Consider the following 16,603-nt stretch of genomic DNA (forward strand, 5'->3'; position numbering starts at 1 on the left):
GGGGTATTCCAAACATAATTTTTGATATACAAGCCTGAAGAGATAGGCTTGATCATTTTTGAAATGTTGCTGCTGGTGATACTAACTATTAATTCTATGCTTATTATCTATTCAGGCTCCTTCCTCCAGTTCTCAGCTGCTGCTTTCTGCTGAAAACATAAAAACCTCTGCATGAGCCTCTCTCTCTGTCTCCCCCACCTCCTCCTCCCTTCCGAGACGGCTGATGTAAACAAGTCTTTGGCAGGCTTTATCTGCAACTCCGTAGCTTCTTTGTAATGCTGTGAGGTTTCATCTGAGGTCAAGTTGCTGATGAACTCACTGTGATTAATCTTTCCAGCATTACAGTTGCAGATAGGGACTTGTTTACATCAGCTGTCTCAGAAGGGAGGGGGAGACAGAGAGATAAGCTCATACACGTTTTTTTGTGTCTTCAGCAGAAGAAACTCAGAAGTGGGAGGATAGTAACATGTATGGAAGGAATTTTAAGTTTCACCATGAGCATCAACAAATGAAAAGTTATGTTTGAGCAGAACACATCTTTCTCCCCACTCATATTTACTGTGGCGACCAGTGAGTGATCGGCTGTGCGGGCGGTTCCTGTAGTGTCAGCTTGTATTTTAGTCAGGATCCAGATGGTAGACAATTGTTAGGAAATCAAAGCAAACCTTTTTAAAGGGGTACTCCCACCTCAGCTTGTAAAACCAAGCGTCCGACCACCGATAGGAAGTACAAACAATCATCAGCGATGTTTGGCAGCCGCATAGAGAAAGTGGCCTGGTGAGTACTCTATTTATCGCAGATATGATCGGGATCAGTGGTCGGACCTCCATTGAGCATGGCTAGGGGGATGAACAAGCAGAGATCGGAATACCCCTTTTAATGACCCCCTCTCCACTCAGCACATGAATTTTTGTGATCATACAATATATCAATACATCACATTGTGTCTAATCACAAATCCCCAAAACAGTCGACTAGATGTCCCCCCAAACCTACCTGCCAGGCCACGCCCAGCTTGGAGATCTCTCGGCCAGACATGCCTTCGGTAAGTTTCGCCAGCTCGGAGCACTTCTTCCCGTAGTCAAACTGTGCAATTTTCAGCCGCCTAAAGAAAATAATGAAAGCAGACAGTGAAGACATGAACTAATGGGGCACTTTTCTCTGCACGATGGAAGGTATGCAGCGCAGGACACTTATATAATGCGCAGTACAAGCCAAACATTGCGGGAGAGGTTACCGTTTGATGACATGAAGCTCTCCATTAGGTAGACACTTACGTCACAGACCCATTCAGACATATGTGTTGGCAGAAATTGAAGAGGAAGACGAGAGAACCGACAATGAGCATGCATTTACAGGGGGTTTGACGGAGCCCCCTTTGTCCTTATGTTATCAACTCTGTAAGCCATGCGTCTAAGGTAGGGAAATCTAAAAAGGGACTCTGGCTGGCAAAAAAATACACCATGCAAACGCCTATCCTGAATTTTACGTACAGTAGCTGTCCTTACAATTTTTTTTTAATTTAAAATTCTATTTTGTGATTTATTTGATCAATGTATTTGGTTTCCTATGAGAATCCTAAGCAGTCATTGCTATGCTGGACCCATGCACACTAGCTGTGTACGGACATTAGCAGAGCTGCACTATCCCTTGCTGCTTCCAGGGTGAATCATCTCACAGTGCTAGAGATATAGCGATATACAGTGCTGAAGATAGAGATATACATCATTGCGTACAGCGTTTGGTAATACAAGAGGACAGTTTGCTACTGCCCGTACTCTGATAAGCATGGGCGATAGAAGGGGCTGACACAGCCACACCTGAACTTTGTGCTCGACTGTTCCTGGTGCTGTGTATCTTTAAAGTTATAAACAAAGAGAAGGTGGGAGCTACTACAAGTCTCTAAATGGGATGCTGCCAATGTCCTTAAACCAGAACATATACCAAACAAGACAGAAAGACAAAGAATGGCGCACCCACAATATAATAATGAATAAATCTAATATCTTTATTGTCAACACATAAACAAAACAGCAAATGGACATACACTTAAAAACACCTAAAAACCCAATCCGGGTAAACCATCACAGGGAATACTCGTTATAATATAAGTTTCCCTCTATCCGCAGCCCCAGTGGCAAATAAATATCAGGCCCTGTATCCTGTCTAAACAATAGAATCGGAGACCCTGACTATTCAAAGTGCATATATCCTAAAGTGCACGTGCTCACAAAGATAACATGAACTAATTCATAAACAAATGAACAATCATATATGAAATATCAAAATACTGAAAATCATGAAAATCCCCTCCCCACAAAGAAAGTGACCAAGTGCATAAACTATCCTATCATTTCAAAAAGTCAGGGTCAAAGCCATACAGAATAATCACATATCACCCAGGGCTCTGAGATGGGGCTCCAGCCTGTAACCCTACGCGTATCGTCACCTCACGTGACTTCGTGACGAAGTCACGTGAGGTGACGATACGCGTAGGGTTACAGGCTGGAGCCCCATCTCAGAGCCCTGGGTGATATGTGATTATTCTGTATGGCTTTGACCCTGACTTTTTGAAATGATAGGATAGTTTATGCACTTGGTCACTTTCTTTGTGGGGAGGGGATTTTCATGATTTTCAGTATTTTGATATTTCATATATGATTGTTCATTTGTTTATGAATTAGTTCATGTTATCTTTGTGAGCACGTGCACTTTAGGATATATGCACTTTGAATAGTCAGGGTCTCCGATTCTATTGTTTAGACAGGATACAGGGCCTGATATTTATTTGCCACTGGGGCTGCGGATAGAGGGAAACTTATATTATAACGAGTATTCCCTGTGATGGTTTACCCGGATTGGGTTTTTAGGTGTTTTTAAGTGTATGTCCATTTGCTGTTTTGTTTATGTGTTGACAATAAAGATATTAGATTTATTCATTATTATATTGTGGGTGCGCCATTCTTTGTCTTTCTGTCTTGTTTGGTATGTGTATCTTTAAAGTGTCACTGTCCTTTAAATTTTCTTTGCAGAAATCAAAGGTGATTTTAGGAAACTTTGTAATTAGGTTTATTAGCCGAAAACTGCATTTTTATCATGAAAAAGCAGTTTGAATCTCTCCCCCCTGTCTTCATGGTTCTCTATGGAGAGGGGTGGGGTGGAGGGAGATGAGGCACCAAAACAGGACAACAAAGAGTTAATTTAAAGCTACATCACCGGGCTATCTCCTCTGAAGTCAGCACTGACCTCTCTGACCTCTGAATACCAGCTTTCACACAGGTCCCACTGTGTAATCCTTTGTTCTCTGCTCGACTAATCTCCCTCCTCCCCCCTCCCCTCTCCATAGGTTACAAAGGGCCCAAGTGATGTAAAAGAGTTGAGATTTCCTGATAATGAGCAGTGGATGAGAGAGAGGAGGGAGGGGGGGGACCTGAGGAAAGTCTTTTTGAATGCAGATAATGGCATATTTGCCTAATAAACCCAATTACAAAGTTTCCTAAAATCGGCTGTACTATTAATTTCTGCAAAAAACAACAACAAAAAAACACGACAGTGACACTTTAAACGGCAATACCAGATGCTCTATCCGATGACAGTGATAAAGACCATTGTGCATGGTGAGCCGTATGGTGTGGCATGTATCTATAAGGAGCTTTACTGGATGCTTTTTATCCTTGTCTTATCTTATCCTTATCCATTTACCACCGCTCCGGGAACAGTCTGCTACTTCCCGTAGTCTCCCGAGTATGGGCAGTAGTAGAAGATGGCACAGCCGCACCTGCAGGCACACTCCGTTGTTCCGGATCCTCCCTCTCTCCATCATAAAGTATTGCTAGTCAGAAATCCACAGCACCAGGAACTGCTCGAGATTGGTGGGGGTACTGGTGTTAGGATCCCAACTGATCAGCTTGTTATCTCCTTTTCTATAGATAGGAGCGGATAGCAAGCTCAAATGTAGAATGAGAGAAGGTCAGATACCTTGGTCCTTTCCACTCTATATCATACTGATAAACCCCATTGGATCCAGTCATTGCCATGAAATGTGGCTGAGCAGATCCAGTTATCACATAGTATATAATAGTACGGTATATAACCACAAGAGCCCAGCAAACCTACAAAAAGAATCGGCCATCGATTAATCCAGTCTCCTACATGTCATTCTGCTTTTCAAGTGTTTGGATTCCCTTGGAATATGATCCTGGATCGTGACACCTGGAAAGCCAAACAACCTTCGCCAGACTAAATGCATCGAAGGCTGATTTATTAGATCAGGGCTCGGCGAATCTTACTGTAGATTCACTCATCTCTAGTAATCACATTACAAAAGTCAATTACGGAGATTAGCCGGGATTTATTTTTGCTATAATAGATGTTTTTGTTCCTAATATAATGTGCACACGGCTTATTCAAATATTAAAATCATTCATAGGGTACGTTCAATTTTTTTTCATGAGTCACCAAAATATAAATAAATAAAAAGAAAAATTCTGGGCTTTGTCGCTGCATTCCAAGAGCCATAATATTATTGTTCTTCCATTGACAGCCTTTATGAAGGAGCCCCGTGGCAGAGGAGCCCCGTGGCAGAGGAGCCCCGTGGCAGGGGAGCACTAATTTATCAAAGCCAGCATATCTATACACTGGTCCAAAGTAAAATTTCTACCATCTCGCTCATACTTGATTTATTGTGAGGAGCACACCCACAATGCTTCTCAGGGTGCCAATGTGTCATGTGACAGCAAGAGCTTTAAAGGGGACCTATCAGCAGCTTAGGCGAATCTAACCTGCTGATATGTTCCTACTTCACAGGAGACACAGAGGAGCAAGGTATGTCTCATACCTTCCTTGTCGACGCCATTCCAGTGCAGTTAGTTGTGTGCTCCGCAATATGGTAAGACTGTTGGGAGCACTTTGAGAACGCCTCTCTGACACTTTGCACAGAAGAATAAAAGCATTTTTTATGTTCTGGAAGCACAGACAGATATATGCACAGTACCACGTGTCTCCTTCTCCTAAGGCTGAATTTACAAATCTGTGTGTCACCTGTTTGCTGGCTGAATATTACATGCTGAACACCTATGTCTAACAGGAATCCCTGCATGTTCAGCCCATGATATGCGGCAGCGCATTGATATGTGACTCTAACCTAACCGCTATCTAACAGTGTCAGCAGCTTGGAACCGGAATCATAGCTGACAGATTCCCTTTGACTGGGTGTATATAAAAAGCTACAGAACAATCCCACGAATTGCCTAGTCCCTGTCTTGGCTCCCGGAGATCAGTGTCTATGTCTATAATGCGGCTTCAGGTGGGACGCTCCATCGTTTCATGCCTGACAAACCCATCATAGAAGAGGACCCCCCTCCATTTACCCTTCTTCCACCTAGGGCTGGGCGGTATACCGCAAAAATACCGATACCGTCACTGGCGTCGGTTAACCGACCTCAACTTAGCCAGGACGGTATCTGCGGTATTTTTACTTTTCTATCTCCCTGTTAGAGTGCCCCCTCACTGCGCCCATCCTGTGAGAGCGCCCCCCGCACACACGCACGCCGCCTGGCATTAGCGCTGTACATTATGTGCAGGGGCGCTAATATCAGAGCGGGAGGTGGTGGAGGAGCAGCAGTGTAAGAAGGCCCCGCCCCCCGCAAGTCCCGTCCAAGCGCCCGCCCTCCTTACCCGTCCGGTCCCGTCTGAGGCTCCTCACCTGTCCGATACCACCCCACCCCCAGCGGTCCAGTCCCGTCCGATGCCCCCCACTGGTCCCGTCCTGTCCGAGGCCCCCCACCTCTCCCCTCCGAGGCTCCTCCCCCACACACCCGGCCGGCGAACACTGCCCATGTTTCCTGTGTGTGCAGGGACGCCGGCGTGTCGGAGCTGGAGGAGCAGCATTTGGGGGCGGCTGTCCTGTACTTCCCTAAGTAACAGTACAGGAGTGTAGCATAGGAGGAATGAATGGGCTGCAGCAGGCAGGATAAGTTATAGGAGACATCCTGCTGCAGCCCATTCATTCCTCCTATGCTACAGCCCTGTACTGTTACTAAGGGAACTACATTTCCCTGTATAGTAAAACACCCCTATCCGCCGCCTTGTATAGTCATATACCCCTGTCTGCCCCCCCCCTGTATAGTCATACACCCCTGTCCCCCCTCTGTATAGTCATACACCCCTGTCCCCCCCCTGTATAGTCATACACCCCTGTCCCCCCCCCCCCGCTGTATAGTCATACACCCCTGTCCCCCCCTGTATAGTCATACACCCCTGTCCCCCCCCCTGTATAGTCATACACCCCTCTCCGCCCCGCCTGTATAGTCATACACCCCTGTCCCCCCCCTGTATAGTCATACACCCCTCTCCGCCCCCCCTGTATAGTCATACACCCCTCTCCGCCCCCCCTGTATAGTCATACACCCCTGTCCCCCCCCCTGTATAGTCATACACCCCTACCCCCCCTGTATAGTCATACACCCCCATCCCCCCCCCCCCAATGTATAGTCATACACCCCTATCCCCCCTGTATAGTCATATACCCCTATCCCTCCTGTATAGTCATACACCCCTGTCCACCCCCCGCCTGTATAGTCATACACCCCTATCCGCCCCCTGTATAGTTATACACCCCTGTCCGCCACCCCTGTATAGTTATACACCCCTGTCCGCCACCCCTGTATAGTCATGGTCAGTGAGTTTTTTACTTTTTTGATATTGACAGTTTTTCATAGCAAGTGGGTGTGGTTTGCAAAAAGGGGCGTGTCATAATTATCGTTCAGTTATCGTTACCGCGGCTACATGTGCGATTAATCGCGATATTGATTTTGGCCCATATCGCCCAGCCCTACTTCCACCCCACGTGTTGTAGACACTTACTGCTTCCCTTCGCTTGCCGGCTTCAGGACATATTTATCGAAGTAGAGTCGGACCAGACGCTCTCTTTCCTCCAGTCCTGGGAGAGCAAAGTTGACAATCTCGTCTATCCGATCATTGATGGCCCAGTCAAACTGCTCTGGCTGGTTACTGGCCAACACCAACATAAATCTGAGGAGAGGCGCATACATGGGTTATTATGGTATCCCCCACCACAGACAATACATCCACAGCACTGGATTAGAAGACTGAAACAACTCTTACAAGGGGAACTTCTTTTTTTTTTTCTTCTTCAAATCAACTGGTGTCAGAAAGTTATATATATTTGTAATTGACTTCTATTTAAAAAGCTCAAGTCTTCCAATACTTATCAGCTACTGCATGTCCCGCAGGTGTATTCTTTCCAGTCTGACACCGAGTTCTCTGCCATATCAGGAACTGTCCAGAGAAGATGCAAATCCCCATAGAAAACCTCTCCCACTCTGGACAGTTCCTGACATGGACAGAGGTGGCAGCAGAGAGCACTGTGTCAAGCACCACTTCCTGCAGGACATATAGCAGCTGATAAGAACTAGGAGAGGAAATTTTTAAATAGAAGTAAATTACAAATCTATATAACTTTCTGAAACCAGCTGATTTAATTTTTTTCCCTGCTGGAGTTCCCCTTTAAGATGGTAGCCATTAATGTAAATGTGCATTTCCCATGTAACGCCTCTATATAAGTCTATGGGTAGGACAGCAGTATTATTATATCTGGAGTGAGTTACGACGGACTGCATTGCTCGCTCATCGCACATACTATCTAACCCTAATAAACATCAAACATTCCAAAATGGCATCAGAAAGGCACCGGCTTATGCTTCCCGGAGCAATAAAGCCTGCGGAGTGAGATGGGGCAGGTTATTTGTCCTGTGTATTTCATGTCCTGCTCCGTGCACAGAATACATGTCATTTTAACAAGCCGGACCATTAATATTGCTCATTACAGAACAAAAAGTCTTTATCACAAGACATTAATTTCCTCCGCAGGCACAGGCCGCGCTGAAGGGCGCCATTAACCATTCACAGGCCATACCAGCACAGCCACGGTGGGTGACAACTATATAAAACTATAGTCACCAAGGGGGAGATTTATCAAACATGGAGTAAAGTGAAACTGGCTCTGTTGCCCCTAGCAACCAATCAGATTCCACCTTCCATTTTCCAAAGAGTCTGTGAGGAATGAAAGGTGGAATCTGATTGGTTGCTAGGGGCAACTGAGCCAGTTTCACTTTACACCATATTTGATAAATCTCCCCTCAGGTATCCATCTAAAGGCCTGGAGCCGGATGCTAGACTGTGGTTTCTAGGATAGTGTTGTTCAATGAGAGAAAACACAGCTATAAAACAAGTAGAGGAGCGATTATGGGATGTATAGCCCCAGTTATATCATCTGCAGGATGGGGAATGGGATAGGTCGGGGTTCAGCAGATATGGCAGCAAGAATAGTGTAGTAAGCTGGGTTTTCCCTGATGTCAAATCTGACGCTCTAAATGGCAGTGTCAGCATAAACTTACATAGTGGCACTCTCTTAGGACCGTTCCTTTAAAGCGTTGCTGTTACAAGATCTCTAGAGAAAGGAGAGAGAACTAAATGGCTGTGCACTTCACTCCTTTACTCCCTAACTCACCACCTAATTGGGCCCATAGCGGGAGAGTGGCTCCGTTGTAAGTCTATGAGCCAGGGAGTGAAGTGCACATCCACACGCTTCTCCCAGCTATATCTAGAGATCGTCGGTCAAAACCATTTCCTGGTACTCCAGCGGGGAAAGAATCTTATAAATCAACTGGTGTGAGAAAGTTATATAGATTTGTAAATTACTTCTATTTAAAAATCTTAAGTTTTCCAGTACTTCTTAGCTGCTGTATGTACTGCAGGAAGTGGTGTATGCTTTCCAGTCTGACCCAGTGCTCTCTGCTGCCACCTCTGTCCAAGACAGGAACTGTCCAGAGCGGTAGCAAATCCCCATAGAAAACCTTTTTCCGCTCTGGACAGTTCCTGACATGGACAGAGGTGGCAGCAGAGAACACCATGTCAGACTGGAAAGAATACACAACTTCCTGCAGGACATACAGCAGCTGTTAAGTACTGGAAGACTTGAGATTTTTAAAGAGAGTGAATTTACAAATCAATATAACTTTCTGACACCAGAAAAAAAAAATATCACCAGAGTACCCCTTTAAGGGTACCAGTCATGAAATGAATGCTTCCAAATTGGTAGTTTCCATAGAGAATGAAGCGCCAGCATGGGGGTGTCAGATTGGAAAGAATATACTACTTCCTGCAGGACATACAGCAGATAAGTACTGGTACAGATGTTAATAGGAAAGCCACCATTTAGATTTTCCTTCTCGCCCACATAACTCCTCATCAAATGGCTAAAAATGTATTTAAGAATATACTTTATAAGACTTCCAAGCTGAAGTTTCATGTAGGCTGGACCAAGCTGCAGCATGCATGCTCCCTCCCTGCTGGGCTGAGAGGGGTGGGGGAGGGAGGGAGCAGGCATACTGCAGCTCAGCCAAAGCCTTTATGGCACTTGGGCTTAGAAGGAAAACCTGATTTTATAACTGTGCAAACCGCCATCAGCTAAGAACCAGGCGTCATGTATTTTATCTCTGTACCCAGCTATCTGCCCATGTCGGCAGTTCTCGGCATGTTATAGAGCTGACAGATTCAACAAAACAAAATTCAACATAATAATCAACCAAAGTTCTAAAAAAACTCTGTTCAGCATAAAACAAGTGATTTTCTGATGACACATCCCGTCTAAACAAAGAACTCCAAGTCGCTGATGCGCAGCAGTGCGGAGACGTGACTCACTTGTTACTCTGCTCCCCGGTCCTGTAGAGGAAAGCGTTTAGTGTCGCTCTCAGATCTTCACTTATTTTCTCCTGTAAAATAAAGCAGAGGAGGCAGCTGTCCAATCACATCTGTCTTTATTAAACGACAACGCCTGCTATCCCGGCCCTGTAAAAGCTGCTACGGCTGGAGAGGTAGAGTCAGCGGAATGCTGCCTGGGATCCCTCATTACTCTGTGAGGAACGTCTTAAGTCAGCCATGACACCTCTCGTCACTCTGGGGTTATTAGCTAAATTCTGGGCCACTAAGAAACACGCTGGATTCTGAGTAAGGCATCAAGTATTGCAGAAGTTTTGCAAATAAATAGGGCTTCACCAGCAGTTAAAGGGGGTTTTCAGGACTGAAAAACAACATAACTACATTTTTACAAAAACAGCGCCACCCCTGTCCGCAGGTTGTGTGCGGTATTACAATGATCTCTGCACTGTGACCCCCAGGGATTTTTGTGGGAGAAGCTCTTTAGCCATAGACATGTAGGGATCTATGCTGCTTTCCATTTTGGTCTTTATGCCTGCAGTCCGGCTGGGACTTGCGGCCATAATATATATGTATTATAGGGCCATATTGTGCTTGTCTACGCAATTTGGATACATAAGAGCAAGCGTGAACATGTGCTGACATTTCTCTTCTCTCTAAAGGCCATGGCCACAGACCACAGGCCAAGTGTGGGGGATTCCTACTGTCACATTAGGTCTTTGGCTGGGATATCATTTTAATACGTTAAAGGGGTATTCCACCTTAAAGTGTCACTGTCGTTTCATTTTTTTTTTTGCAGAAATCAATAGTACAGGCGATTTTAAGAAACTTTGTAATTGGGTTTATTAGGCAAATATGCCATTATCTGCATTGAAAAAAACTTTCCCCAGGTCTCCCCCCCCCCCTCCCATCTCTCTCTCATACACTGCTCATTATCAGGAAATCTCAACTCTTTTACATCAGTTTAGCCCTGTGTAACCTATGGAGATGGGAGGGTGGGAGGAGGGAGATTAGTCAGCAGCAGAAAACAAAGGATTACACAGTGGGAGCTGTGTGAAAGCTGGTATTCAGAGGTCAGAGCTGACTTCAGGGGAGATAGGCCGGTGATGTAGCTGTAAATTAACTCTTTGTTGTCCAGTTTTGGTGCCTCATCTCCCTCCACCCCTCCCCTCTCCATAGAGAACCATGAAGACAGGGGGGAGAGCTTCAAACTGCTTTTTCATGATAAACATGCATTTGTCGGCTGATAAACCCAATTACAAAGTTTCTTAAAATCACCTGTATTCTGCAAAAAAATAAAAATAAAATTGAAATGACAGAGACAATTTAACTTTTCTATCCACATATGTATAAGAATGTGTGTGTGGGGGGGTTCAACCACTGGTTCCCAAACTCCTTTCTCTTGGATGAAGTGGGCAAATGGCCCATGCTGGTGCTTCATTCTCTATGGAGATTGCCAATTTGGAGGCATTCATTTCATGACAAGTACCCTTAGGGTACAAACACACACGGCATATACGCTGCGTATTTACTGCTGCGATACGCAGCAGATACGCAGATTAGTTCTAAATAGATCTGGAAAGTTCCTGACATGGACAGAGGTGGCAGCAGAGAGCACTGTGTCAGACTAGAAAGAATACACCACTTCCTGCAGGTCATCCAGCAGCAGATAAGTACTGGAGGGTTTGAAATTTTTACATAGAAAGTTATTTACAAATCTTTATTTGATTTCAATTTTTTCCCCCCTTTAAAAATCATCATATGCCCCTGACAAATTTCAACAAACTGGTGTCATGATATGTCTCCGTATATTAGCACAGTTCAGAAACAGCGCCATTCTTGCTCATTGGCTGTGTGTGGTATTGCAGTTCAATCCCATTTGCTAGAATAGGGAAGACACGCGACACCAGACGCATTCTGGGGACGATTCTAGAAAACAGATCCTCTCTCTATTCTCATAAAACCCCTGGAGCAATTTCATGAAGAACACCACCGGATTGCCAGTCTTTTTATTTATAGAATGGCGTCCAAAACAGCAGAAATTTGTCTCCACCGTTCGCTCGCCTGCTCCGAGAGAGAACGCAAAACTAATAGCGTAAGAATTACAGGAGTGAATGTGCAATGCAATAAAAGAAAGTGGTCAGAGCTAAATCCAATTGTGAAGTCCTATATGGAATTTAAGTCCCTGAACGTATTAGGAGGCGCGCGGAATGGGATGGCTGCCTGAAGACGGCCCTGCTGCCAATAATGATTGAAAGGGAGAAGTATAAATCTGCATGTGGTCACTTCATTACGGGGAGGCGGGCGGCCATCACATACTTACCAGCCCAAAGTAATTACACTGTCCAGACTGAGCACATGGGCTGCTGACTGGGCAATAATGCCCTCAGAGCTGCACTTCCATCAGCTGCTCTGCCTTCTATTCAATGATCATCTACTGACAGAGGACACTCTCTACAGGTCTGGGTTCCCACCAAATCTATACTCTATAAATCCACCATCTATACAGAGTCTGTGCCTGAGCCCCTGTTATAGTATCTTTAGTTAGTCATAGTCAGGGACTGTATAGCAGTGCTTCTCAATTCCAGTCCTCAGGCCTCACCAACAGGTCATGTTTTGAGGATTTCCTTAGTATTTCTCAGGTGATATAACTATACTCAGTGCATCAGGTATTAGCACAGGTGTTCTTTGTATGGGATAGCCGCAAAACATGACCTGTTGGTGAGGCCTGAGGACTGGAATCGAGAAGCACTGCTGTACAGAATAATACATTAGTATGCCATAAATATCTGATATATGTGGTTCTCATTTCTGGGACAGTCATCTACCTCGATAATAAAGCCCCCCGGTCCCACTTGACCTGCTTGTGTGGGCCGGGAACCCAAATGTTTTACGCACATTGCATAAAGGGGTACTCCAGTGAAAATTAACTGGTTTCAGAAAGTTACATAAATTTGTAATTTACTACTATTTAAAATATCAAGTCTTCCAGTACTTATCAGCTGCCGTATGTCCTGGTGTATTCTTTTCAGTCTGCAAGTGCTCTCTACTGCCACCACTGTCCATGTCAGGAACTGTCCAGAGCAGTAGGAAATCCCCATAGAAAACCTCTCCTGCTCTGGACAGTTCCTGACATGGACAGAGGTGGCAGCAGAGAGCACTGTGTCAGACTGGAAATAATACACCATTTCCTGCAGGACATACAGCAGCTGATAAGTGTGAAAAGACTGGAGAATTTTAAATAGGAGTAAAATACAAATCTGTATAGCTTTCTGAAAGAAAAAGATTTTCGCAGGATAACCACTTTAAGTCCCATAGAGGTTAATGGTAGTTGTGTATGCAGAACAGTACTCTGTTCTCCAGACGGGACCCACATCTACCCTGTGGATATGCCAAACACCTCTTTAGGGAATAGTCCCACACAGTGGATACACAGGGTATTTTAATAGCATTAACCTGCAGCTTACCTCTGCTCCAGACACTATATATGTCAGTGCAATCTACTGTTTGCTGTTATCTGCCATGTGGTACTAGTAAAAGGCTTCCTATAACACTGTCCAGTATAATGGACCAATAAAACCCCCTGCCACATGACAAGTTCTTTGGGTCTGAGAACCGCCAGGGGCACGTTACGTGGATTGTATTAGTGGCAATACAGAAGGGGGAGATTTATCCAACATGGTGTAAAGTAAAACTGGCTCAGTTGCCCCTAGCAACCAATCAGATTCCACCTTTCATTCCTCACATACTATTTGGAAAATGAAAGGTGGAATCTGATTGGTTGCTAGGGGCAACTGAGCCAGTTTCACTTTACACCATGTTTGATAAATCCCCCCCCCCTTGAGATGTCTACTGTTAGCAGGGATTACATACCGTGGCCCTCTTCCTCAAGAAAGCGTCTGCTTCATCCACAAACAGCAGCAGGCTGAAGAATAAGAGAAGATTTGGTATTAAACAATGTCATATTGTGATGGGATTATAACACTAATGGTAGCTAACTCTTGGCTCTAACTCTGAATACATACGCTGTGTAACAGTATGAAAAGGTATTTGGTCCCGACAACCCCTGCCCATTTAACCTATTGGCCGCTGGGGTGGGAGGGGTTACTCTAATCAACTATGTTAAATTGAAACTTTGGTCACTAGAGATGAGCGACCCTCGAGCATGCTCGAGTTGATCCGAACTTTCGGCATTTGATTAGCGGTGGCTGCTGAACTTGGATAAAGCCCTAAGGCTATGTGGAAAACATGGATATAGTCATTGGCTATATCCATGTTTTCCAGACAACCTTAGAGCTTTATCCACGTTCAGCAGCCACCGCTAATCAAATGCCGATCGTTCGGGTTCGGATCGACTCGAACCCGGTTCGCTCATCTCTATTGGTCATTTTTTTTAAAAAAAACAAAAACGTTTGACATTTCAAAAGTTTTGTAGTCGGCAGAAGCACTCTACTTAGGGTCCTATTCCACGGAGCGATAATCGGCCCAATTAGGTCAATTATCGCTCCGTGCAATAGAGACAACGATCAGCTGATGATCATGCCATCGGCTGATCGTTTATTTAGGTTCAAACCTAAATCATCGAGCACCGACTGCACTGCGTGGAATAATCATGCGCGGTGGACGACCAATGATTTTACAAGCACCATACTTTACCTAAGCATGTTACAGGGCTTCTCCTACGCTCCTTCTTCCACCTGGTCCCGCGCGCAGCAGCAGCTTTAATGCGGCCTGTCTTAGCTGACAGACCGCTCAGCCAATCACTCAACAGGACCACCGTGGCCAGTAATTGGCTGAGCGGTCTGTCAGCTCACACAGGCCGCACCGAAGCTGCTGCTGCGCGCGGGACCGGGAGGAAGAAGGAGCGCAGGAGAAGCCCTATAACATGCTTAGGTAAAGTATGGTGTTTAAACAAGGGCTTCAAGGATATCTGTAACAATGTCCCTGCAGCCCTCGCTAAACGATTATTGGGCCGTGTAATAGGCCCAGTAAACGAGCGCCGATCTAGCAGATTGGCGCTTGTTTACATTATTGATCAGGCCCCCTTCCGCCTGTGTAATAACACCCTAAGTGCTTCTCTCCCTGGCTCTCTGTCTTGCAGCAGTCCTGATGTAAAAGCTTCTCTCGGCTCTACTAAATGACCAAATGATCAATGGGGTCTGACAGATCAAAACAAGTGACAGGGACACATTAAGGGAAACTATCCGCAGGTTAGATAGGGATATGTCATATAGAGCACAGGGCGCTGAGGATGAAGGTCAATTTTGTACCTTGATCCGTGGTGCCGTTTTAGGGTTCACACCCACTTGCCGGATCTGCAGCGAGTCTCCTTGCTGCGTTTTTGCAGCGAGACTCGCTGCAGATCCCAGCCCTATACTTTCATTAGCAGAGAAACTTGCAGCAGGGAAGTACATCGCTGCTGCGATTTTGTCTGCAGCCCTCCCCATTAACCCCCTAGCCGCCGGACATAATACATTACCGGGTCCCCGTTCCTGCTTGCTTCAGGGCTCCCGGTGTCTTCACGGCCCGCCCGGCCAATCAGTGAGCTGCGGCGGGGCAGAGCACTGATTGGCCGGACAGAGCGTGCCGGGAGTCGCCGAAGCAAGCAGGAGCGGGGACCTGGTAATGTATATCCTGCCCGCCCCCCCTGCAGCCCCGATTGCCCCCGGCCGCATGATCGCCCCCCGCAGCCCCGATCGCCCCCAGCCGCATGATCGCCCCCCGCAGCCCCGATCGCCCCCGGCCGCACGATCGCCCCCTGAAGCCTGTGCGGCCGGGGGCTGCGGGGGGCGATCATGCGGCCGGGGGCTGCGGGGGGCGATCGTGCGGCCGGGGGGTGCGGGGGGCGATCAGGGCTGCAGGGGGGGCGGGCAGGATATACATTACCAGGTCCCCGCTCCTGCTTGCTTCGGCGGCTCCCGGCACGTTCTGCCCGGCCAATCAGTGCGCTGCCTTGCTTGGGTGGGCCGTGAAGACACCGGGAGCCCCGAAGCAAGCAGGAACGGGGACCCGGTAATGTATAATGTCCGGCGGCTAGGGGGTTAATGGGGAGGGCTGCAGACAAAATCGCAGCAGGGATGTACATCCCTGCTGCGAGTTTCTCTGCTAATGAAAGTATAGGGCTGGGATCTGCAGCGAGTCTCGCTGCAAAAACGCAGCATGGAGACTCGCTGCAGATCCGGCAAGTGGGTTTGAACCCTTAATGTATTTGTAGTTTAATCTATATGCCAATGAGGGGGTTTGGTGCACTGGGGGGCGGGACTATCACCCTTGCATTGTGCATCGATCCGCCCCTTCTAATGAATATTCATTAGAAGGGGTGGATCAGTGCGCTGAGGGTGGTAGTCCTGCCCCCAGTGCATCAAAGCGCCTCATTAGTATATGGATTAAACTTAAAGGAGAAGTCCGGCGAAAATAATTTTTTTATATGTTATTACTTATGGAAAGTTATACAATTTTCTAATGTACATTAATTATGGGAAATGCTCATATACTGCTATTTCCCTTAATTTAGTGTATCAGGAAGTGTTAGAATTATCTCTGAAGCAGTGACGTCACGACCAACGGTGTAATTCCTATGGAGTGTCCAGCAGGGGGCGCTCTATATATATATAGAAGTCAATGAGTACCATTGACTTCTATATATAGTGCGCCCCTGCTGGACACTCCATAGGAATTACAGTGTATGTAATGTAATGTAATGCACTGTACTGTTGTGACTTTATGAATACATTTATGGAATACTTTGGGGAGCAAGTGTCCTTGCTCCCCAAAGTATCCCATAAATGTATTCAATGAATACATTTGCAGGGCACCGAGCAGGGAGGGAGAGAAGTGCCATCTACCTCCCCCCTCCCTGCTCGGT

General features: G+C 46.1%; 1 protein-coding gene across 1 annotated transcript in view; it reads right to left on the reverse strand.

The window, feature by feature from the left end:
* Positions 1-16,603, reverse strand: part of ATAD3A (ATPase family AAA domain containing 3A) — a 67,318-nt gene that overhangs the window by 18,604 nt on the left and 32,111 nt on the right. The window contains exons 12-15 of the mRNA XM_069947851.1: positions 13,612-13,663; positions 9,724-9,794; positions 6,865-7,032; positions 997-1,105 (exon numbers count right to left, since the gene is read on the reverse strand). Of these exons, the coding sequence (XP_069803952.1) occupies positions 997-1,105; positions 6,865-7,032; positions 9,724-9,794; positions 13,612-13,663 (400 nt within the window). The remainder of the gene's footprint in view (positions 1-996; positions 1,106-6,864; positions 7,033-9,723; positions 9,795-13,611; positions 13,664-16,603) is intronic.

The sequence above is a fragment of the Dendropsophus ebraccatus genome, chromosome 12 (assembly GCF_027789765.1).
Source record: "Dendropsophus ebraccatus isolate aDenEbr1 chromosome 12, aDenEbr1.pat, whole genome shotgun sequence".
Classification (NCBI taxonomy): domain Eukaryota; kingdom Metazoa; phylum Chordata; class Amphibia; order Anura; family Hylidae; genus Dendropsophus; species Dendropsophus ebraccatus.